Source organism: Crinia signifera, chromosome 8, assembly GCF_055691185.1.
Source record: "Crinia signifera chromosome 8, ASM5569118v1, whole genome shotgun sequence".
In the NCBI taxonomy this organism is placed as follows: domain Eukaryota; kingdom Metazoa; phylum Chordata; class Amphibia; order Anura; family Myobatrachidae; genus Crinia; species Crinia signifera.
Genome location: NC_139224.1, coordinates 24,238,548 through 24,262,705, shown reverse-complemented (window position 1 = coordinate 24,262,705; position 24,158 = coordinate 24,238,548). Strand labels below are relative to the sequence as shown.

The 24,158-nt window shown below is 46.4% G+C and overlaps 1 protein-coding gene across 4 annotated transcripts in view; it reads right to left on the bottom strand.

Annotated features, from left to right (window-relative positions):
• The window catches only part of FRMD4B (FERM domain containing 4B), a 207,184-nt gene that overhangs the window by 73,379 nt on the left and 109,647 nt on the right, over window positions 1-24,158 (bottom strand). For all 4 annotated transcript variants that reach the window (XM_083156012.1, XM_083156011.1, XM_083156010.1 and 1 more), the window contains exons 5-7: window positions 16,169-16,253; window positions 3,537-3,593; window positions 2-24 (exon numbers count right to left, since the gene is read on the bottom strand). In XM_083156012.1, coding sequence (XP_083012138.1) covers window positions 2-24; window positions 3,537-3,593; window positions 16,169-16,253 — 165 coding nt within the window. The remainder of the gene's footprint in view (window position 1; window positions 25-3,536; window positions 3,594-16,168; window positions 16,254-24,158) is intronic.

Here is a 24,158-nt window from a genome sequence, read left to right as displayed (position 1 = left end):
CCTACTGTAGTCTCCCCGGGCCTCCTGCAAGAGAAACAAAGAAAGAAGTTAGAAATGACTCCTGCTGAACTACAAATCCCAGATCACCCCGCACGTCTTGCAGTTCTGCAGCAGCTGGAGAGCCCCATTGGCTGTAGAGTCTCATGTCTGAATAAGTGTGTACAAATACTCAACCAACTACTGAGCATGTGGAATAAAGGGCAGCCGGAATGGGTGACCATCAGGTCCAAAGCAGACGGATTGTAGGGGAGAACCATCAAACCTTAAAAGAGATAAATTGGAGAGGTTGCCCGTAGCAACCAATCAGCTTCTATATAAGTATCTATGAAATGATAGAGAATTATACCCCGTTCTCACGGATTCAGTATTGAATCCCGGCGGTCGGGATCCCGGTGTTCAGAACCCCGACGCCGGAATCCCGACAGCCGAAATGCCGACAAGGGGGGGACGTGGATTGCCCCCCTTGCGGGCTCGCTGCGCTCGCCACGCAGCGGGCCCGGTGCCTCGCTACGCTCGGCACACTAATTTATTCTCCCTCCAGGGGTGTCGTGGACACCCACGGAGGGAGAATGTGTCGGCATTTCGGCGGTCGGGATTCCGGCGTCGGGATTCTGAACGCCGGGATCCCGACCGCCGGGATTGTAACTGCATCCCGTTCTCACTGCCGCAAAAAACGGGTTTTGCCAGGGTAAGCGGTAATTTCCCGTATCCTGTCTCAGTGTGAAAGGGTCTTTGTGAAATTCCCGGGTGTTATGCCCTGGGAATTACACACGGGTTTTTTGCAGGTTTTTTCCTGGGTAATACACGGGTGTATGGCAGTGTGACCCGGGTTTTTCACACATGATACCAAAAAACAAGCTCATTAGGGGATGTAATCATGTGATATGTGACAGCCAGCCAATAAAAGCTGGTTTATAAACAGCCAATCACAGCAATTTGTACAAATTTCCCAACATACAATCAAATTCCACACACTTATTGGAAGGAAGACCATGGAAAGCAGTGTGAAAGGGGCAGACACGGGAAATTCTAGGTGCAGTATGAAGGGGGTCTGTTGAGCTGAGAAGCTCTGTGCCCCGCCAAAAATCCAGCAAGAAAAACCCGGGATTTTGCAGGCACGGCAATGAGAACACAGCATAACTGGTTGTTATGTGCAGCTTTGTCTCTCAGGGTTTTATAGTTCTCCTCTATAGACACATGTTATGAATGGGGCCGCAGGCTCCCAGTGGTTCAGAAGTGGCCAGTGAGCAGGTGATTTAATCAAAGCCATGGTTGTGGCTTCTCCTATTGTCCCAAGTATCCCACCTGACGAGGCCACCTGGCCGTGGTGGGTGAGCCCATATTTACTGCCCAAAACCTTAATTTTACTCCGTGATCAATTGCAGAGTTCATTATAATTGTTCTGATTACCAGTAATCAAAAGGTCGACACAAGGAAAAGGTTCAAGTTTTGTTGTTGCTGTTTATTTAAAGGACATGTTTCTTTTTTACCATGCCAGTGGGCATATAAGATATAGCAGTGTGCCAAGCACAGCGAGGCACTGTGCCCGAAGCATGGCGAGTGCAGCAAACCATGCGAGGGGACGCGGTACACTTATAAAAGTAAAAACATCACGTCAACATTTTTTTCATGTCAACCTATTGCAGGGTTGCCGACTTTTTCTGTCTCCTCTCCAGGAGAAGCCCGGAGAGGAGACTTTCAGCTGCAGTTCGGGGGGCGGGGCTTGAGCTTTACATCATTAAGCCCCGCCCACAGGATGGTAAAACGCCCAATTCACAGATCTCAGTGGAGGGGGCGGGGCTAAAATGACGCGATTTTAGCCCCGCCCCCTCCTCTGAGACCCGCGGATTGACAATTTCAATCCAAAAGGTATGGGGAAGACGCCGCAATCGGGGGGTGGCGTGGGGCGCCGGGAGGAGGACTCTATTTTCGGGATCCTCCCAGTAATTCCGGAAGGGTCTGCAACCCTGACCTATTGCTTGTGTTCACCTTTTGACCATGCCGACTTAATGAGTGTTAACCTAATGATACACACCCCTTTGAGTGTACACCGTCTTGTGTTTTTTTTTTCTGTGTGGCCCTTCAAGTCCCAGCACGGCAACATGGTGTGCAGTCCCTCTCCCCATATACTCAAATTTGTTTTCTGGGGTTGAAAAAAATAAATCACAGCAGATATTCAGCCCACGAGAAAACGGAAAACAAGTGTAACCAGCAGAATACGGTGTCACTGGAAGAGGTAATAACATTTATGAGCTTCTTGGGACCCGATGACGATCACCTCTATCACCTCTGCCCAACGCTGCAGTGCTTATAGAATATTTATACCCCTAGGCTGCCTCCGACCAGTACACTCTCCTGCATGAATGTTTCATAAGCTCGCTGCATTATAGATGAGCACTGGCGGTCACTTTAAAACATAGATTTATGGCCAGAAGTCTTGCTTCATCAAGATGATAGGATCAGGGATGGAAAATAAGTCACAGGATCCGGGCTGCGAGATTATCCTATCTACAACATGTTGCATCTTTCAAACACTCAGCAGGATATTAAACCGATGTCGCGCGCTCACTGGAGAGGCCGCCTATGTGCAATAAGGCCTGACCTGTGTATTCGCAGTCTAGCAAGCAGGTAACAGCTGCCCGCCGAACGCCCGCCCCCGCCGTGTGAATGCCCACTTTGCATGCCAGTGGATGTGTACGCTTACATCATGTGAAGTCAGCCGCCCACCTCAGGCATTGACACGCTGGGCATTCCCCTGCCCTCCCGCACTGGAACAAACTCCCTGACAAATGTGAAACTCACTGAAGGCGGTCACTCAGGGGGATGGCAAACCCCAACAATTGGCCGGGGTAGCGACTTCGGCCCGCACCGAGCTGGTCTGAATCAGTCAGTTTGACCGCATAGATTAAAACAAATCTGTTGCTGTTTACAATGTTACTTTAAGGTGGAACGCACTACGGATCATTACGTATAAGCGCATGTAGCCTAGAGCTGGGACACTCCCCTTGCTGTGGAACTACACATCCGAGCATGCCCTGCCATATCCGGCTCTTAAGACATGCAGAAATGTTGGCAGGTCATGCTGGGATATGTAGTTCCACAGTAACCGGCATCCCGAAGGTTGCCTAGCCCTGGTTTATTACAGCTTATCAACCTGTTGCTCTTTTGCTGTGGTGGAGCCAACAGTCTCAGAATAAAACTGGCAGGCTTGCTGGGACTTGTAGTTTCACAACAACTAGAGAGCAATACACAAACACACAGTGCGGATAATCTACATTAAAACTCTGGCAGTAAAGTGTCATTAAAGTCACTCCCCAGGGGCATCAAGGTCACTGTCACCATATTTGCATTGATACATTTCAATGGCACATAGACAATTGTCACTTTGCATAATATGATATATTTACACTGTATGTTTATTTATTTATTCAGAGATGCTGAAAGAAAACAGAGGCTCTGAGTACAATGTATCAAATAACTTTACTTGGTTGCTACTCCCCCTGAAGACAGACACAGAAGGTGCATTGGTTCCTTACCTGGAGAATGAGTGCAGCCAATTTAAAGACGGTCTCGCTGTCCACTTCAATCTGCCCCTGTTAACACACAGTAGAGAAGAGTGAGCTGAGAGGAGGTGGTTGGGTGATCACTATGGTGGATTCCTAGCACTGCCGACTACCTCCAAGTCCAACTCCAACAACAGACTGTACCACTCCACGCAGCAGGGGTGGCCAGTCCTTAGAAGGATGAAATTACATGGAAAGGTGTGAGCCTCCCTGCTTTGCACCTATACAGGCAGAATGTTCCCAATGTCACTGTAGGGGGATGCAACCTGTAATTATAGGTTCATAGAAGGAGTCTGCTGGTGCAATTGCTGTTTAGTACAATAGCTGGACTGTGTTGTATGCGGTTAGTGTGTGCAGATCTACCCGCAGCAGATGGTCTCGCCCGATGCCAAGAGATAAGGTTGCACAGCAGTGCAGAGGTTACAGCACAGACAACAAGTGCAGGGAGGCACAATGCCAGCTTTTGTGTGTCCAGCGAGGGCTGTCATGCATGCAATGTTTTCCTAAGTCCTATTCAGTGCTGGATGGTAACTTTTCTGCAACTACAACAATACTGCGTGATTTAACCCTGTGCTGACAATACAAATGCTTTAAAGACTGAGGTACTAAGATGTACTAAGCTTGAAAAGTGATAGAATGGAGAGTGATAAACAGCCAGCCAATCAGCTGTGTCACAGGCTGTGTTTGTAAAATGACAGGTAGGAGCTGATTGGCTGGCTGTTTATCACTCTCCATTTTATCACTTTTCAAGGCTTAGTACACCTCGCCCTGAGTCACCCTTTGAATATCAACAGCTCTGCGAGAGATGTTCAAAATGTCCGCTAAAAATTTGTTATATAAATTCAAATTAAAAAAAGGTGTAAAAAAAAAAAGATGATATTTCCTATATCAGGTAACCGTTGAAGGTCATTATGAGGAATGTTTGCTTGGCAACGGATTCAGTATGAAAGCCCGGCGGTCGGAATCACGTTGGTCGAAATACAGACGCCGGAATGCCGACCCCCGCAATGCCGTCAATGGGGGGCCGTGGATCGCTCGCCACGCAGCGGGCCCGGTGCCTCGCTACGTTCGGCGCACTATTTTATTCTCCTTATTGTCGTGGACACCCATAGAGGGAGAAAGTGCCGGCATTGCGGCGGCCGGGATTCCGACCGTCGGGATTCCTACCTCCGGGATTTTGACCGCATCCCATTTTCACACCTATTTTGACAAAATCACTTGCCACTTTTCACCTGTCTACATTCTATATGTCGGTATTTTGACCTTGTCGGGATTTTAAATGTCGGGATTTTGACCTTGTCGGGATTTTGACCTTGTCGGGATTTTGACCTTGTCGTGATTTTGACCTTGTCGGGGTTTTGACCGTCGGTCAATATTTGTCTGTAATTTGGCAATCGGGATTTTGAGCGCATCCCATATATTCTGCTAACCAATCAACATACTAGTTACAGCCAAGTGCAAGTGACACATAAAAAGTGGCTAGCTGATTGGAGGCTTTGGATATCAGTACATTGCTCCTACATACTTCATGTTAATTGGTGGATTCTCATCCCATTGTAAGTAAGGATGGAAATGATCTTACAATTGCTGGCACAGGGCTTCCCAGCTGCCGGGAGAGGTGAGGCCAACGCTCAGCAGAAAAATGTAAACAGTTCCATCTTCTTCCTGGTACATGGACAATATATCCTTCAGACTTCATAACATTCACACTTTTCTTTTCAACCTGTCCAATTTTTTAAATGGGATCTGTGTAATATTCTGTGTGCAGGCTGACATCGGATGTGCTTCTCATTTCCAGCTAAGCACACTGGAAAATAACGGTAAAGCAAGACAAGCTAGCGGGGATCATTGGTGGTGTGTACACACGGTGATGAACCGGCGGCCGCTGTTCCCGATTCGATATTGGCAACCACCGTGACCCAGCGGGGTGCCGTCATATGCTGGCAGGGAGGGAGGAATTGCGCCGGCGGGTGGTGGGTGACCAGGGGCCCTGCTGCATTGAGAAATAGATTGTGCCGCACATTCAATTCTGATGCCGTGGCGCCATGCATCAGGATGGAATTAGTATCTTGTAGATCCTCGACGACATCGATACCAGTACCCCCCTCCGAAGTGAACATGACAGTCATCTCCTCTATGGGCTTCTCCCGGTAACAGTAAAAGTAGGCAAGTATGATATAAATTGCAGTGTAGAAATAAAACAGCCTATATCTACCTTGCACAGAAACAAAATAACCCACCCAACCCTCTCTGCACATGTTACATCTGCCCCACCTGCAGTGCAGCATGGTTTTGACCATTTGAGATAGGTTTTGCTTTTTTGTGATTGACTCTGAATCAGGCCCAATGTTTGTTCACCGGGAGTAAGAAACAGGGGTCCGTAAAACATTTCCGCTATCAGGTAGGTACCAAAGACCAAATTATTTATGCACGGTGTCACAGAAGTGGACAATAGGAGAGGAGAGAGGTGGGAAAAGCAGAAGCAGGGTGAGGGAATCATAAAATACTAAATAATGATCTTTATTACCCAAATTTACTCAACGGTTAATTGTCCCTACAGTTTTATAACCCCCGCATATACAGGGCAGGGAGTAACTTACTTCCTAGGTGTACAGCATCCATGTTAATCTGGGATGATTTAGCAACAGTTCCTCATATCGCTAATACAGTTCTCTAACAAGCCATAAAATACACTGTGCCCTTTCAGAATCATTAAAGAGAAAGTAAGGATAACAGCGAACGCTATAAAGAAAGTTTATGGTTTAATAAAACAATGATATTCCCGTGTTCTCAACCGAAAAGGTGAATACTCCAAGAACAGCACCATATAATGGTATATGGCAAATACACATTCCATTCGAAATAATTACCACTGACCTACTGTTCATTCTAGCACTCTGCACCTTTCAAAACACATGCAGTTCCTCTTTCCTGCCTGTGGTGTAGTTCTCTGCTGTGGTGCTCCTAGCACCGTCTGGTTTGTATCTCAGTGCTGACATACAAACAAGTCTGTGTTAGAAGCCTCAAAGCAGAGAGCGACACCCCAGGCAGGAAAGAGGAACTACACTGGTTTTGAAAAGTGCAGGGCATGAGAATGAACACTACAGATTTATAAATTATTATTACCAGTTATTTATATAGCGCACACATATTCTGCAGCGCTTTACAGAGAATATTTGAACATTCTCATCAGTCCCTGCCCCAGTGGAGCTTCCAATCTATATTCCCTACCACATGTACATGCACACACAGACATTCTAGGGTTAATTTTTTGTTGGGAGACAACTAACCTACCAGTATATGTTTGGATTGTGGGAGGAAACCGGAGTACCCGGAGGAAACCCACACAAGCACAGGGAGAATATACAAACTCTGCACAGTTAGGGCCATGGTGGGAATGAAACCCATGACCTCAGTGCTGTGAGGCAGTAATACTAACATTACACTGTCCATGCTGAATATTTATCTGTCTCTGTAGTTTATAGAAAGAAAGAAAAAGAGAATACAATCCAAATGCTTAGTCTATTGCATGCAAGGGTGGCATATATGATGATCCACACATAGCCTTACCATACCCTTTACATTGGTACTGTGCCTGATAAAACCAGGTAAAATGCAGGAATGAAGTCAACCAGCCACAGAAACAGAGTAATTCATTGGTGTCCTGGATTAATGTGATAATATGGTAAGCCTATGGGCGGTATTCAATGTGAATACCTGCGAGGTGCAGCAAATCCTTTTTTGGATTCGCTGCACATTCGCCATGTTTCTGGAGCCTCGCCGGCTCCGGTATTCAACGAGTCAGGGGCTCGCTGCCCCTGACCGGCGAATATGAGCTCCTGCGGCGAACGCCGCAGGGAGCCTGAGGACGGTGGCAGGCAGAGAGATGGAAGTCTCTCTGCCTGCCCCAGAGCGTATGTGGGGGGGAGGTGGGCTCCCCGGGTGCCAGACAGCACAGGCTGCCCCCCGGGGGTGCCAGCAGGGGACTGCGTATATTCACTACACCCGATCGTAACGATCGGGTGCAGTGAATATATGAATATTTAATGAGCGGCTCGGCTCCGGCGCCCCCTGCTGGCTGCTGTGTAAAAATATATATATATATATATATATATATATATATTTTTTTTTTAATTAAATATATAATCATGTTCTTACAGCACATGAATAAAAATAGCATGCACCACCTCAGAATAAAATTCCTGATTTTTTTACACCAAATGTAAAAAACAAAACACTTTATTTTAAAAGTTCACATTCCACTTCTCCATAAAAAGATAGCGATTGCTACTCGGTGAATCATGGCGAAAAAAACCTTCAAATGTATTCGCCATCTGGTCATTGAATAGGGTGATTCACCGGTTTAGTCAGAAATTCGCCAAACAGCACAAATTCGCCATAAAAACATGGCGAATCAGGCTCATTGAATACCGCCCTATGTGTACACACTAACCGATTATCGGCCCGATGTGTTGTGTTTGATGTCACAAATGGGCGGGCATTTGCCAACACAGGTGTGACGTTACCCACCAGCAGCCTCTACAGCAGTGGTCAGGGAACTCGGTCCTCATTACCTCACAAAGTGCATGTTTTGCTGGTAACCCAGCAGGTGCACAGGTGTACTCATTACTCACAGACACATTTTATAAGGTCCGCAGGTGGAGTTAATTATTTCACTTGTGATTCTGTGAGGAGACCTGCAAAACATGCACTGCGTGGGGTAATTTAGGACCGAGTTCCCTGACCACTGCTCTACAGCAAGCCGCCCGTATACACAGCACGAAGCAATGCTCCGATATATATCTGCACATATAGCGGCCATTGGCTGTTCTGCAGTGCCGACGCAATATGTCAGCATACCTCCCACCATGACCCTCTCCAGGAGGGACACATTGCTCTGTTTCTGGGCTTTCCTCTTAATTTATGATTACTATCACCTGTGGTGAAATGCCTTTCTTGTCCATTAACCTGTTTAAAACAGGTGATGGCAGTCATTCATTAAGAGGAAAGTCCAGAAACAGAGCATTCTGTCCCTCCTGGAGAGGGTCATGTTGGGAGGTATGTGTCAGCAGGAGTGCATAGCCCGTGTGTCGGCTGTTGTGTATCCAGCATAATAATACTTAGGTAGCAGGTGAATAATTAATGACCTGCTACATACCGGCCCATGCAATGTATCATAATAACCATTATTTGTATTGTCTATTGATCTCTATCATACATGCTGTAACATTGCTGATGTAGGCAGAGCGGCTGAACCCACGGCTTGCATTCTGCTACTCTTGCAGGTCACAAAGCAGATTTAACACACCCTATAATAATTCCCTATTGTTACATGGGTGTGGTAAACTTCACATGAACTCCTGTTAGGAAGAATAGAAGCTGACACCAGAGTTTAACACTTACTGAACCAATCTCCTGGTTTGGTTCCTCCTGTCCAGGTGGTGACAGGGAGGAAGTTGACTAGGAGGAAGGCGAGTGTGTTTGTGGGCGGGAATTACTCATTAGGAAGTGACGCTGCACTCACTAGGCTGGGCCTCTGGGACAGGTGTGTTCCCAAGGATTAGTAGGGGACACTGATGTAATGTGGGGAACTCTGCGATACATTATGCAGAGGGTGTAATAGGCCTCTCTCTCTCATGCATTGCGTCGACCACAGAAGGATGACATTGATTGGATCGACACCTGAAATATGTTGAAAAATGCTTAAGGTCGACATGGTTTCAAAATTGACACAAGCATTAGGTCGACAGTGTCTAGGTCCACAGTCAAAAGGTCGACATGTGGTTTTTCGCAGTTTTTTTTTTAACCGACATGTGCCGACAGGCGGTATTTCATGCCCTACCATCCACTAGGGCGTGGAGGGAGAATAGAATAGCGCGCCGAGTGTAGCGAGGCACCGAGCCCGAAGCATGGCGAGCGCAGTTGTGTTTGACATTTTTTTAAAATGACAGTTAGGAGATGGTTGGTTGGTAGTTTCTCTCTCTCCACTTTAGCACAAGGCTTAATGCATCTGCCTTCCTGTAGCCAGTGACCAGGTTCAGATTAAAAATGGTATGTATGGAACTGAAGCCCCAGGACTGCAAATAAAAATACGCCCATCGCCATGACAGCATAATCAGGACCAATGTGAATTTGTAGGCACCGCTTTCATTGGATGACCATAGATCTGTGCTCCGCAATGTCACGTAAGGCCAAGTCTCCGATCTCTACTTCAGTGTACATCTAACACCCTATAACTCTGCTATTAATAGCTGCTGTACTATAATGATGTCGGACGTGCTGCCCGGGAAGTCTGCTCCCTCATAACTCAGACATTTCAGTCAGAAAATCTTTAGAATGCTCATTATACGCTAATAGGCACTTGTGTAATGTTTTTAAATATCTGGACATAGAAGCTATTGCCACAATGAAAGTGAGGTTCTACAGTCTGGCAGGGAACAAGGTGAGTGGAATCATGGGCAGCTAGGCGCCTCCGTAGACCGCTAATGCAGGCTACAATACCTCGTCTGTCCAGCTGCCATCCCACAGAAAGAACTGCCAACCATCCTCCTGTACAATACAGGATTTCCCGGATTTGACAGGAAAATGCTAGTTAGGAGCAGATTGGCTTCTGCATTATCTCCAGGCTTAATAAATCTGCCCCTTTCCCCTTTTGGTCACTGATGACATCAGCCATGCGTCGACAGCTGATAACTTTTTTTAGCAGGGATACGGGGGTATTTGCTAAACCTCCAATTCCCCTCAAACCAGTCTGGCAAATCCATCAGAATTAATCTCTAATCGGTGACTTGACGAGTTTCCTAAAAATTATACCCAAGTTTTATTTGGCTTCCACAATAGTGCCTGGCGCCCTTCAACAAATGTCATCAGATACTTCGTAAACCTTGGCTGTAGTCCAAGAACAATAATTATGAGATATTGCTACTCTCATTTATTTTAAACGTACCGACGCACCGCCCGCTGCAGCAAAGATGGAGACAGTCATTATTATTATTATTATTATAGTCACAGTCTGTTGTACGTAATGTGGCCTGTCATCTCGCATTGAGGCCGCCAGTCGAAGATAAATCAGAATGTGAATCCCACATTGGAAGTGATTGCCTTGCTGTAGCCTTGGTGCTAAGTGCAAATGATCCATCTAAAAGCAGGTGGATGCCAAAAGAATTGCAGAGCCTGCAATACTGTTAGCATCTGCACTAAGCCAATGGGAGAAGGTCCTGTCACACCACCAGCTTTTATATGACTGCCAAGGCAGCCATTGGGGGAACTGCAGAGACAGAGAGAGGGCCTAGAACTGAAGGATAATTTGTGTGGCCAGTGCTGCCGACACAGGTCTCAACAGGCATTTCAGCTGTACAAGAAAGGGAAGGGGGCCTATTTTGTCGCGAGAGCCATGATTTGTTATGGGGAAACGGTCACTAGGTCTACAAGCATTAGGTCGACACCACTAGGTCGACATGGCTGAAGGTCGACATGCAGAAAGGTCAACATGACTGTAGGTCGACACAAGCACTAGGTCGACAGTCAAAAGGTCGACCTTGGGGGTTTTCACCTTTTTTTGAGACGACATGTGCCGACAGGCGGTATTTCATGCCCAGGCAGGAGGCATAGCGCAGGGACGATATTTCGTAGTGCGCGTCTGCCTCCTACCTAATTTATGAATGCTCAGCATCGCTGACCGTTCCGCCGCCTGCAACTATCGACTACGACAGCTGCAGGCACCGATGCCCTATGCTCACAGCAGGGACAGCGCTGTCCATGCTGCTGGCTCTGAGCTGCGCTGGGGATCTCGTGTGAGTAGCGAGATCCCGCGCCGGGGGGAAGGAGACAGCGCATCAGTATTAACTGTCTCCAGAAGGGGACATCGCCCAGAGGGGGGAGTTAGCGCTCCCCGCTTCGGCCGACAAGATGGTAATACATCTTGTCAGTCTCCCCTCCTGCTTCGCCTTGTGTGGTGGGGATGCGATGCTACGGTTCAGTGTCCATGTAGACTGTGTAGAAAGTCGGGGAAAAAAGAAAAGAAAAAACCCCATGTCGACATTTTGACTATCGACCTAATGACATGTCGACCTTACCCATGTTGACCATCAGTCATGTCGACCTTACTGCATGTTGACCTTCAGTTATGTGGAGCTTAATACATGCCGACCTAGTGGTGTCGACCTAGATGCTGTCTATCCAATAAACCCAACCCTTCTGATGGCAGCCCTGACGACTACACTGCCCGATGCAGGGGCAGAGCAAAGACGCATAAGATACGCGCCACACAAACAACAGCTCTTTAGCTTCCTAAAATGAATGGCACGTGGTGCATGAAATGTCAATTTAAAGTTGACTCGACCGGTATCTGATCTGCACATAACGCCACTGACATTATAGAAAATGCCAGCAGGAAAAAGAGACATGAAATAAATATGAAGTATCTTATAGGAACCCGGCTCAGAACAGATGTCTTCGCTTCCAACATTTAGGCCAGATTAAAGAAGCCAGCAATTAGTGTTAACATCAAATGGTTAACTATCAGCAGTCACTGCTGATCCTTACTATCGATGGTATCCATCGGTGGGGAACTATATACAGTGTTAGCCATCTCTGGGCGGCGCTAGTGGAAGGTGGTCTACACATGGGGGCGATAGGGGCTGAAATCGCTGGAAATATGGTCGCAGGCGACCATATTGCCAGTGATGGGAGTGCGCCCCGGCGATAAATCACCGGGTGCGCGCTCCCGTTTTCAGCCCCGTTCTAATCGCTGGCCACAGGAGCTTGCTCCTGCGACCAGCTAATTACCTCTGCGGCTCCCCCGGCAGAGGTTCCTTGACCATCTCTGGACGCTGATGAAAAGGAGTCACTGGGCAATATATCTCCCCCGTGTGTACGGGGCTTTAGACACATGCTGGGGTTAAGTGCTGTGATAGTCGCCCTCGAATCTCTACCATCGATGGCAAACTATATCTGCTTGCTACACATCGATGAATTCATCTTCAGACAGAGGCACGAGGCACTGAAAGTTTGAGAATATATTCATAGATTAGAGGTTAGATACCAAAGAGTATTTTGTTACGCAGACGATCCCACGATAATCCGGTAACCCGGCTCAGTGCTGGAACCGACGCTGACGAATAATCAGGCCAAAATTTACTAAGTTGGGAGTTCTATGGGCAATAAATCAGAATCTACTTCTTATTTAGCACCTTCTAAAAAATAATAGGTAGTATCTGATTGGTTGCCCGTAGCAACATCCCATGTGACATAGAACTCCCATCTTTATTCAATTTTGTGAAACTAAATGTCCCAGCTTCCCCTGCCATCTATTACCTAGCAGAGGGATGGGGAACCTTTGGCCCTCCAGCTGTTGTTGAACTATGCATCCCAGCATGCCCTGCAAATAGCAAAACTGTAGCATGGCATGCTGGGATGCCCTAGCACATCATACTGACACTGAAATCGAGAAACATTGAATCTGGTGACTTGGGCTGGTGTGTGGATCTGCAGGCAGTGTTTGTAATATGCTACTGTATTGGTCCCCAAACACTATGAGACCCGGGCCTCGTTTCACTCGATTCCGGTGGATTGGGACGAAAAATCGGGTCAAACAGCATGTGTGGGTCAGCCAATCCCATCCGATGTACGGTCCTGTGCGCATCGGATTGGAGCCGGAGATCTTACGCACATCTCCGGGTAGGACCCCCTCCCGATGGCAGGAAACGGGGATCGCATGCGATACGTCACATGCAGAAGTGCCGCATGCAATGTATCACATGGAGTGCTGCCACAAGGGAAGGTCCCGGCCGGCTCAAGGGGGATTGGAAGCGACTTCTCCAAGGGGAGAAGTCACAAAGGCCCTTATTCTAGTTGAATCGGACAGATGCGTATTTTAGGACGGCCACCGAGTATTCTTAGCCCCGCCTACCGTACGGATCGCTCACACCGTATGAATGCGGTAAGACGCCGACCAAACGGACCGCGAGTGGATGTTTCATGCGAACACCTCCCCTATCTGTGGAAACCTCCCCCATCCTCCGATGGTCGCTGACCATCGAATGATGGACCGAGCGGTCAGGCAGCACCGAGTGCTCCAGACCACTCGGACATTTTTCCGTAAGAAAGCAGGGATATGGGCGGGCAGCTGGCATCCGGCTATGTCAGCTGTCCGCCCCCCACACGTGCATCACGGCCGGATTACCCTATGTACGCCCAGTGTTTTCATGGGAACGCCCATGAAACGCGGGGCGTACGCATATGGTAATAAGCCCAAACAGCCCTTCACGCCCCTCTCCACCCCCTGATCGGATGGTTCCGTACGATCATTTTGTGTACGGAACTCACGCCGTGTTTGTCCGTGTGAGGCGTTCGCACATGCACAAACACCAACCATCGGCCATCCGTCCGCATTCGGAGCCGTCCAACTCAACCAGAATAAGGCCCATAGTGTACGGAGCCATGAGTTATACAGAATAACCTATGCATTGGGAGTTAGGAAATAAACGCACGTTTAAAGTTCATTTTAACACCAAGAAGTAGATTTACTAAAGATTCTAAAAATGAGAGGTGATGTTGCCCATAGTAACCAATCAGATTATGTCTATAATTTTTTGATTGGTTGCTATAGGTGACATCACCTATTTTCATTTTTTTAGAACCTTTAATAAATTGTACCCCCAAGAATCCATGAGGCTGAGTGCAATGTTAGGGTTATTTCCAGTCTGTGTTTTCCGCAGCTCGGGATAAGCATTAGAGGGATGGAGAAATGATGATTTATTGGCACGTGGTAACTTTCCATCATCAGACACCTCTAGGAAGAGAACAGACCTAATCTGAGGACAAACATCCCCACAACGTGTAGAGACACAGGCCCATTCCTCCGCTGTACTACAATGCTGTCACTGTTACTGGTACCCTCGTCCTCTAGCAGGATGTGTACACATTGTACAAAGCTGCACTATTCTTCCTGGGGTCTGCCCCTAATGGTTCTGGAGCATGCTGTAACATCTTACAAAGACAATCTGTCATATATATATATATATATATATATATATATATATAAATAATTGCATATTTTATAAATCTATAAAAAGATTATATGGGGTGTGGAATAGAACAGTTATGACCTGTCGACCTTTGATATGTTGACATTTGTACTGGTCAACCTAATGCATGTCGGACATATCGTTTTGCCGTAGACACAGTCAATCTATCATCCAGAACCTCTTTGTATATGGGACCTGGCCGAGCCGCTGACAGGTGGGGTGGGGGGAGATGACTTATACCCCTTTTCCACTAGCAACCTGGGTCGGACCCGGTAAATTGTACCCGGTTCGAACCTAGGTTGGACATGGGTAATACCCCTTTTCCACTAGAAGAAATAACCCGGTAATCTCCGCGGGGACGCGCTTCTACCCGGGTTTTACTGCTAGTGGAAATGCTCCCTGTCAAATAACCCGGTTTGGATTCCCCGGCAATCCAACCCAGGTCATGATCAGGGTAGCACCCGGTTAGCACCCGGATTCAAGGGTAGTGGAAACGCTCCCTAACCGGGTTATTTGACTGAGCATGTTAAAATCTTCACTGATTGGTGCTGCTGGGGCGCTGGTGAGTGATGTCATCACTCAGAGCCCCGCAGACTGCGCAGAGGACAGCGTTCTGTGCACATGTGCTGCATGTCTGTCCTGCTGACTTTCCCCTGCTGTGTCAGAGCCACCTTCCACTTTGCTGCCAGCACCACAGGCTATTTCTAAAGAAATGAGTGTGGTAATATTTGCCAGTAAAATAAAAAAAAAGTTATTTTAAAAGAAATGAGTGTGGTCTCTTCTTCTTATATCGTAATATTTTTAATGGTGGCCCTTTTGGTGTAATGGTGGCCCTATTTTGTGACCTCCCATGGTAAAGCCCTTTAAAAAGGCTTTTTCTTATGTAATCTATAGGGAAAAAAAGGCCTTACCCGGGTTAAGTGTAAAAGGGGATGATCAGGCAATTTACCGGGTAGCACTGTAGTGGAAATGTGTCTCTTACCCATGTCCAACCTGGGTTCGAACCGGGTACAATTTACCGGGTCCGACCCAGGTTGCTAGTGGAAAAGGGGTATAATTACCCAGAAGGAACATTTTCCTCTGTGTATTTTCCATTTTTTTTAGAGCAGGTGTGACCACACCTCCTACACTTGGCCACACCTCCTGCATTTGGCTACACCTTCTTGTATTACCTGGACCAGCAGAATGTCTCCGCCATCCCCACTGCAGAAGGCAGAAGTTCAGGCATAGGAAGAGATACGATTGGCTGCTGCTGTAACAGCCTCACTCCCCAGCCCACAGCAGAGGGGGATTGGTTATAGGGTTGACTCAATGAAGATCGACGTACATTAGGTCGACACCTGAATTAGGTCGACATGGCTAAGACCGACAGGGTCGGAAGATCGATACAATCATAAGTTCCACCGGATCTGACCCATGTGTGCATGTGAACTATCATTTTTTTCATATTTTCTAAGGAGGGGGTCTGGCCACACCTCCTCACACTGGCCACGCCCCTCCTGGTACTAGGGCCCGGCAGAGCTGTAGCGGCCCTGTCAAGGGCATTTGCTAGCTACTTTCCTTGAACTAATACATTACCTTGATGACACAGGCCTTGGCGTTGAGGAAAAACAATTCCACCGTCGTGACTTCCTTCAGGAAGGTGATACTTTCAATGTAAAACCTGAAAGACGAACAGAAATGAGTTGTTTTATTTTACAGTCTCAGCTGTCCAAAAATCAATCCTGCTGCCTGCACATTGTAACAAAACAATAATCCCTCTATAATATAGGACAAATCCATTTATACTTCTATTAGGGTTTGTGTGATAAAAAATACTTCAATGAACGACATCTAACATGATGCTTTGCCAGACACACTGGGGTAGATGCATGAAGCAGTGATAAGGCCCATGGCAACCAATCAGCACTGAAGTAACATCTATAATTAGCATAATATAAATTTATACAGAGCAGCTGATTGGTTGCTTCATACATCTACCCCACAGATACAATTAGGCCAAGGTTACTGGAATGACCGGGAGGGTCATGGAAATTGGGTCCCCCTCCTGCACCCCCCCAATCCCCGCCCCCTTCCGGAGAGCTGTCTGATTTTTGTGACCCCCCCCCCCTAGACGCGGGGTCCGTGGGTCAAATGGCGCAAATTGCCTCATTTTAGCCCCGCCCATCGCAGTGCAGTGTCTGAAATACCGGCATTACACGGTGGGGGTGTGGCTAAATAATGTGCTTGCTCTGGTCATACCCATAAGAAAGTCTCCCTCCTGTGGCTCCTCACCCCACCCCACATCACCCCTACCACCTCATCCCTTTAATCCCGGACACTTATTAATTACACAGGTTCTGTGGCAGTTTAAAACCAGGTGAAATGAGTCTTGAAGTCAGCCAGCCACAGAACCTGTGTAATTACTGTGTCCGGAATTAAAGGGATGAGGTGGTAACCCTAGGCTCCGTCCCAGCCCCTTTTTCGCTCCCAGTTGTGGCCCCGTCCCCCTGCCTCACTGAGCTGGCTGCCCTCTCCTGGGGAAGCCACCAAATAGGCAAGTATGAATTAGGCTGAAGCTCAATACATGCTAGACGGGAATTTAGGGACGTTCTGAATTATAAATGAATATATATATTTTTAACAGTATACAGTCAATATCGCTAACGAGGTATGCTCCCATGCTTCGCTAACGAACATGCAGGTAGACTTTGGCTATATAGTTACTGACTTGCATATTCTGGCGACACTGAACTATATTGTTTACCAATATCGCTCAGTGCGTACACTCAATATTGTTTGACCAGTGGCACCGCCGATATAGATTAACTGCATCGGCAGTGCCCCTAGTTATTAAGTGTGTACAGGGCTTTACGAATAGGGTGTGGAGTTCATTAGTTCGACAGTCAAAAAAGCATGTGACTGTAATCATGAGCGCTGATAGGTGGCAGTCCAGAACACAAGGTCAGCCCCGCCTCCCTAAGGTAAGGACCAGGTTACTCATGCAGTGCTGAGTGGGGACCATCATGCTCTCTGCACTGCCCATTCATCCAACATTGCTCAAAATGGTCTGAGGGAGGGCCAGGGGATAACTCATTGTTGGTTTGGGCAGCAGTGGGCCCCTTAGTCCTCAGGGGCCTCAGTGCTGCCCACAATTACCCCCACAATTGCCTGGGTTATGATACAAAGGGGCAGCTGTGTCTAGTTAGACAGTCAATGGGTTGACACCAAATGGTCAACATGGACAAGGTCGACATAGACATAATGTGGACACAAGGTTAACATGGAACACGTGAAAAGTTCATGTTTTTTTCCATCACATGGACCCCAAATTAGTGTTCTACATCCTCTTGCATGCTTCAGGCAAAAAGCTCATGTCAACCTTTTAATGTGTCGAACGTGGCCATGGTCTATCTATCGGATACCATCGGAGCCCACAAATCAAAAATGCTCTGGTTATGTTAAGGTGCCCATACACGTACCGATATGTACATATCGGTACATGTATGGGGGCCTTTACACCTTTATTAAAAAATGTGTCGTTACATAGGAAATGTCATCTTACTCAGTAACAATTCCCAGATCCCCCAACAAAATAGAAGACCAACTGTTATTAACTGACGGAAAAGATTGGAATGTATCAAAGTTGTTTCTAACATATCTACTTGTATCACTACACTAGCACTTGACAGGCGGCCTGGGCAACTCCTCTGCGGTCTCATGAAGCAGAGTCTAAATGCTTCAGGTGATGTTTTCATCTCATTATCAATTGGGGAATAGAAATGTAAAAAAAAAAATGGGGTGTATTCCCAGAAATACTGCCCCCGGTGGTGGCATTGTAACATGTCAGCGTGTCTGATTCAGAGATGGATGAAACTTCGATGTTGAAGAGATATTTTTAAATGTTTACATATTTATCTAACAACTTCCGCCCTCAGCTAATGTCACATCCTGGTCAAGAAACAGAAGTGGATCTAGACACAACCGCATCATATGTGGGTGGCAACAGGGGGGGGGGGGGGGGGGGCTAGCAACTGCAGGCATGTCATGACTGTTTTGGGGGCATGCAACTATCTGTGCCTGCGATGCCATCCGAAGTCAATAGGGCTTCAGCATCTCAGTTCCGCCAGACAGACTGCAGGACTCTAGGGTTACCTGCAGATGGGGCAGATGTAACATATGCAGAGAGATTTAGATTTGGGTAAGTTATTTTGTTTCTGTGCAGCGAAAATACTGGCTGCCTTATTTGTACACTGCAATATAGATCTCACTTTGATGTAAAACCCCACCCAAATCTAATTCTCTCTGCACAAGTAACATCTGCCCCACCTGCAGTGCACATGGTTTTGTCCATTTTAGAAGGAATTTGTCTTTGCGAGTGAACCAGAATAAGGGCCACTGTCCTCAAATGGTACGACACTTGTGACCTAAATAAAAAAAACCCTCAGGCATGAGTGATTGCTATCGCTTTAGTCATTAGGAAGAGCTAACGTGTTACTGCAGTGTACCTTTCCATTTGGGATGATGTGAAGCACTGGCGAGTATTTCCCTTAGGACCTCAGTGTAATCGCTGCTGATCTTCAGATCCTTGTTCAACGAAACAAATGTGTCACCGCGAATCAGTTTGTGTTGTAGAAGGATAAAGCGGTTTGAAACATTTCACCTGTTTGAAATCAGCGCTGCGCATCTCTAACCCCTGCTCCCCCGACACACGCGGGATCGCTCTGCACTGGATGAGAGTAACTGGTACCAGTTTGCACCTTTTCTTCCTTTTAGTTTATTAAAACAATTATTATTTCTTAACCGAACTTGGCAAAAAACGTGTATAATAATATTTGTGTCTCCTGTTTTTGAGCCGAACGCTAAATCACAAACCAAATTGTGCGCACAATGGGCTAATTCAGGTCCAACGATACAACCAGCATATTATGCACAATGTTTGGGCTCTGAGCGTGCACATTTTGTGCCTGAGCAGGTTGGGTTCTGTGCTTAGAGTCATAGAGAGTTTGTGGGGAGAACCGGAGGCAGATGCAGTTTTTGTGAACGATAGCATGTCGTCGTCGTCCCCCTACAACCACCTGTTTTCTGGGAGTGGCTGGGCCAAGGACTGCGCCACAAGTTTCCTCGGCCTCCCCAGCCACACTGTGACAGGCAGCATGACTATTAGGTTAGACTCACTCTGGATGCCAGGGCCGCCGAACAGGGGGTACAACTTTCCCGAGGCCCGGGCAGTTGCCCACAGTGGCACGGCACACCCCCAAGCCCCCCCCCCCCGCACAAATTCCCCCACCCGGCGCCGGCGGCTAGACTCGCACAATACAGAGTGCAGCCTGCAGAGCGCACATCGGCACCCCGCCCCCCCAATTACTTACCAGTGTTTTTCAACCACTCTGCCGTGGCACACTAGTGTGCCTTAAGCTGTTCTCAAGTGTGCCCCCAGATCTGGAGATGCCCAAACCAGTTTCCAGCCACCACCAGTTCAACTGTTATTTACTGGTCTCTTCTTTCCATGTAAAGGGTCAATGTATTTTATTTGTGTTACCTGTGGGGACCAGTGTGATTGTTTTTTTATATGGGGCCAATAGGTTTGTTTTTTTCCCTGTGGGGGCCAATATGTTTTGCCCTGTGGGGATCTCATGGTGTGCCTTGGCAATTTTAAAATCTTATTTAGTGTGTTCGCACGCACTGGCTGCAAATGGATGCTTGACACAAACATCCATTCGCAGCCTGCGGGGGAACACCCACAACATTCGATGGTCACCGACCATCAAATGATGTGGAAGGCACACGCACATCTAAGGTTTCTCGGAACATCCATCGTTTTCAAGGGAACGCCCAGGAAACACTGGTTTTACATATAGTCATGGTTCAGCACAGATGGTTAAATCAATTTGACTTCGGAACTAATTAAGTCACCTGTAGCCAAGCATGGTATACTGTACCTTAACTCTGGCTTGGAGTATTAGGGGTAGTATAGGGGTTTGGTTTATGGTATTAAGAATAGTGTGTTAGATTTAGTCCAGTATTTTAGGTTAGGGGAGAGGATATTAGGGTTAATCTAGAGGACTGGATTAGGGTATTAGGGATGGGGTAATAATTTGGGTTATGGTAAATTAAGGGGATTGGGTTAGGGTACTAGGGATATGGTATTAGTTTTGGTTTGGTGGTTTGGGCTAGAGGTTAGGGTATTAAAATTTTAGGGTTAGTTTAAGGATATATGTGAGGAATAAAGTATTAGGGTTGGTTTAGGGTATTGGGTTAGGGTTTTAGGGATATTTTATTAGGTTCAATTTAAGGGATAGAGTATTTGGATTTTAGGTTAGTTTACAGGGTTGGATTAGGAGTAAAGGGTATAAGGGATAGGAGATTAGGGTTTGTTTAGCAGCTTGGGTTAAGGTATTACGTGTAGGTGTCATGGCTAGGGAGCGGTTCGGGTTAGTGTTGGGTTAGGGCTTGGGGTTAGGGTTGTTAGGGTATGAATGAAAAGGTATTAGGATTAATGTTGAGGGTTAGGTTATTAGGGTTGGGGTGTGGTTAGGGATGCTCTATATCCCAGATTTACTGGCATAGTACTGGATTCTGAGTATGTGACAGCACCATCAATAAGAGTGGCAGGAAGAAACGCACAGCCAGGTCGCCAAAGTCTATCTCAGGGTAGCATCCAAAATGGAATACCGGAGCTGCGAGGGACATACTTCTTTTCTTGCCCTGTTTAATTCTTGCTGGTGTTGTAACTGTATTTTTCTGTTGCATTTAGAGAAGCTTGTCACAGGGCTGCAATGTATACCTAGCACTGCTACTAATTATCTGTCCATAAACCCCCCTCCGATAGACACACAGTACGAACAAGACAAAAGCTTACTGAGCTCCATAGAGGAAACAAGGCAATGTGCAACGGGAACAGTCAATGTCGTTTCGCACTTGGATCGTGCTTTATCAAGACTGAAATGTACACTGGGCGCCAAGCTGCTGTTTTGTATTTTGTTTACATTTGGATATTATGGATTTGTTCCTTTGTTTAAAAATGCGATGAATAAAGATTGAAGGATTGTAAACTGGACGACTAGAACGTTGATTACAGATCTGTTCATTGATCGTTGGTGTTAGACGTTGTTTATCCTGATAGCTAATTAATACGAATTGCTCTCATTTTATTTCTGTTCAGTAAGATGCTGAAGATCACCTTTCCCCAATAGTGTAGTCTTTATAGATTATAGAACTGCAATTACACTAACATTGCATGCAGGGAATAACATGCAGGGAAGCGCTCCACAGGCCCAGCTGGATGATCCATATACGCACAATTGGCTAATGTCATCATTATCCGTGCCCACTGGGATGGGGGGGTGATAAGATGAGTGGGTTCGTCTATGGCACAGTTCTAAAAGTTGCTGCTTAGCCCAGGAAATCTCTGATAGAAGTCAGAGATTTCCTGTCCGTGGCAAAGGCCATCGCTGTCCCTTCCCCACCCCCATACAGTGGCAGACTGTCAATAAGTGACGTCTGAAGCCGTACGCCAACACCGGACACATGGGCAGTACAGGTCCGGAGCATACACAATGTAATCTGCGACTCGTTATCTGATTTTTGTGTTAATCTGTACTGGGCTACCATAAGTGAATGGAGCGCGTTGTATACTGAGGCTTGGCTGCTTGTGCCAAAACATGGCGGGCACTAACAAACAGTGACATTTCCCCCATTTGCTAAATAACCACATGTAAAATAGATTCTTCTGTAAAGTAATACAGCACAATGAGGTATTGGTGTTATTGCACAGTTGCATTTGTCTGCAGCATGGAGTAGGTTGCATATTGGAAGCTGAATGAAGGGGAGTGTTAAAATGTACGCAATTATACCGAACTGTATCTATCTGCAACAATCATTAACCATTTACCACTATTTAACATAGGTGCAAGTTGCTGCATTTATCATCCTTATTTATTTATTTAGCAAATTCAAGTGATCTTATTTCCTTTTAAAAATAAACATCAGCCCCTTGGGGGATGTAATTATCTGACTTTCCCTGCTCGCTGTCATTTGTTACAAACCACCAATAAAACGATATTTTTTTATTTCTACACAAAAGGCCCACCAGGACATTTTAAGTCCATTGTCATTAAATGTGAGGATTTCATACCAGTGGGAGACAATTAGGAGGCTGAGGTTTGTGCTGTGCCTGAATGTGACACTCCCAGGGGTTGTATTGTTATGACAGTGGCGGAACTGACAGCATTAAACCGCTGTTCTAAAAAGATAAGTGGGTGTCTATGCCCGGCAAGAGAAGCTGCGGTCTAGCAATATAGATTAGAGGATCAGTCTGTCCTTCTCTGGGCACCATTAGTATAATTAAAGCATAACTAGTAATGTAGACTCCATATGGTATTACCAGATAAGATAAAGACTGTCATTTTAATGATATCTGGTGGATATATTATGGTAAAATGTGTCATTATTATTCAAATATGCGAGCAGTTGTTATCTTCTTTGTGCAAATAAACGCTGTAATGTTTTCTATTGAAATGCTATAGTAAAGTATGAACATGTTCTCGCATGCGGAGGAAGGGGACAGAAATAATTCGATGATCGCTGAAGTGAAAACTGACTTTTATTTTTTCTAGAAATAGCCGAATATTGGCGCGCACTGAATGAACTATCCTAGACGAAACGCGTTGGGTATGTGATACTGGTCTGTACTTCTCTATGGATAATTCTTCTTGTTTTGGACACATGCTACTTATCATTTGTTGATTAATGGCATGGTGATTGGCAGCACAAGTAGGCGGGCGCATCTAAATGCCCGCCCAGTTGGGACATCAGTCATGCAAAATACCACTGTCCAATCCATCTGCAGTTTTATCTGCAGATCAATTAATGGTTTTGCCCTGGTGCACAGTTATTTGCTTGTATACAAGCTGAAATATACCATATGCCATAAAAAAGAAAAAATCTTAACTCACTTGTAAAAATATTCCTATTGGCGCGTAAAAGCCCACAGCACAGCTGGACGCACAATGTGCTATACTGTATGTGTGTTTAATAAACACTATCTTCTGGAAACCCCGCGGCTTAATATGTAGGAAACCAAAGACATTTCCCCTCGTTCTGCTATTATCACTTGAACAGCAGAAATATGTTGCGATGTGCAGGATACAGAATAATGAACAGACGTCTTTATTGTCTGAAAATGCATTGTGCGGGTCATCTCGGTGTCAATTTCGTGTTTGGAGAAGACTGCGAGGTATCAGACGGGCACATTCTTGTAGCTCATCTACAACCTGAGCCTGAATACTACATGTAGGGAAAATTTAATATTGAGAAATCTGAGGGCAGATTCAATAACGGAACGGCTTCCGGCAGCTTCGTGTGTTGTGTCTGAGCTGATTTCTGCTTGCAGCCTATGAAGTCCCAGGGATTGACCGATATACGTACAATGCTAGCTGCTGGAGATAACGCACCACAAACTGAAGCTGACCCTTATGGCCCTCACACACAGGGTGATTTCAGGGCATTTGCTAAGCAATCTCACGAACTTGCTTAGAAAATGCCCCTATATCGCTCTGTGTGTAGGGGCCATAGCGATGCGTGTCCC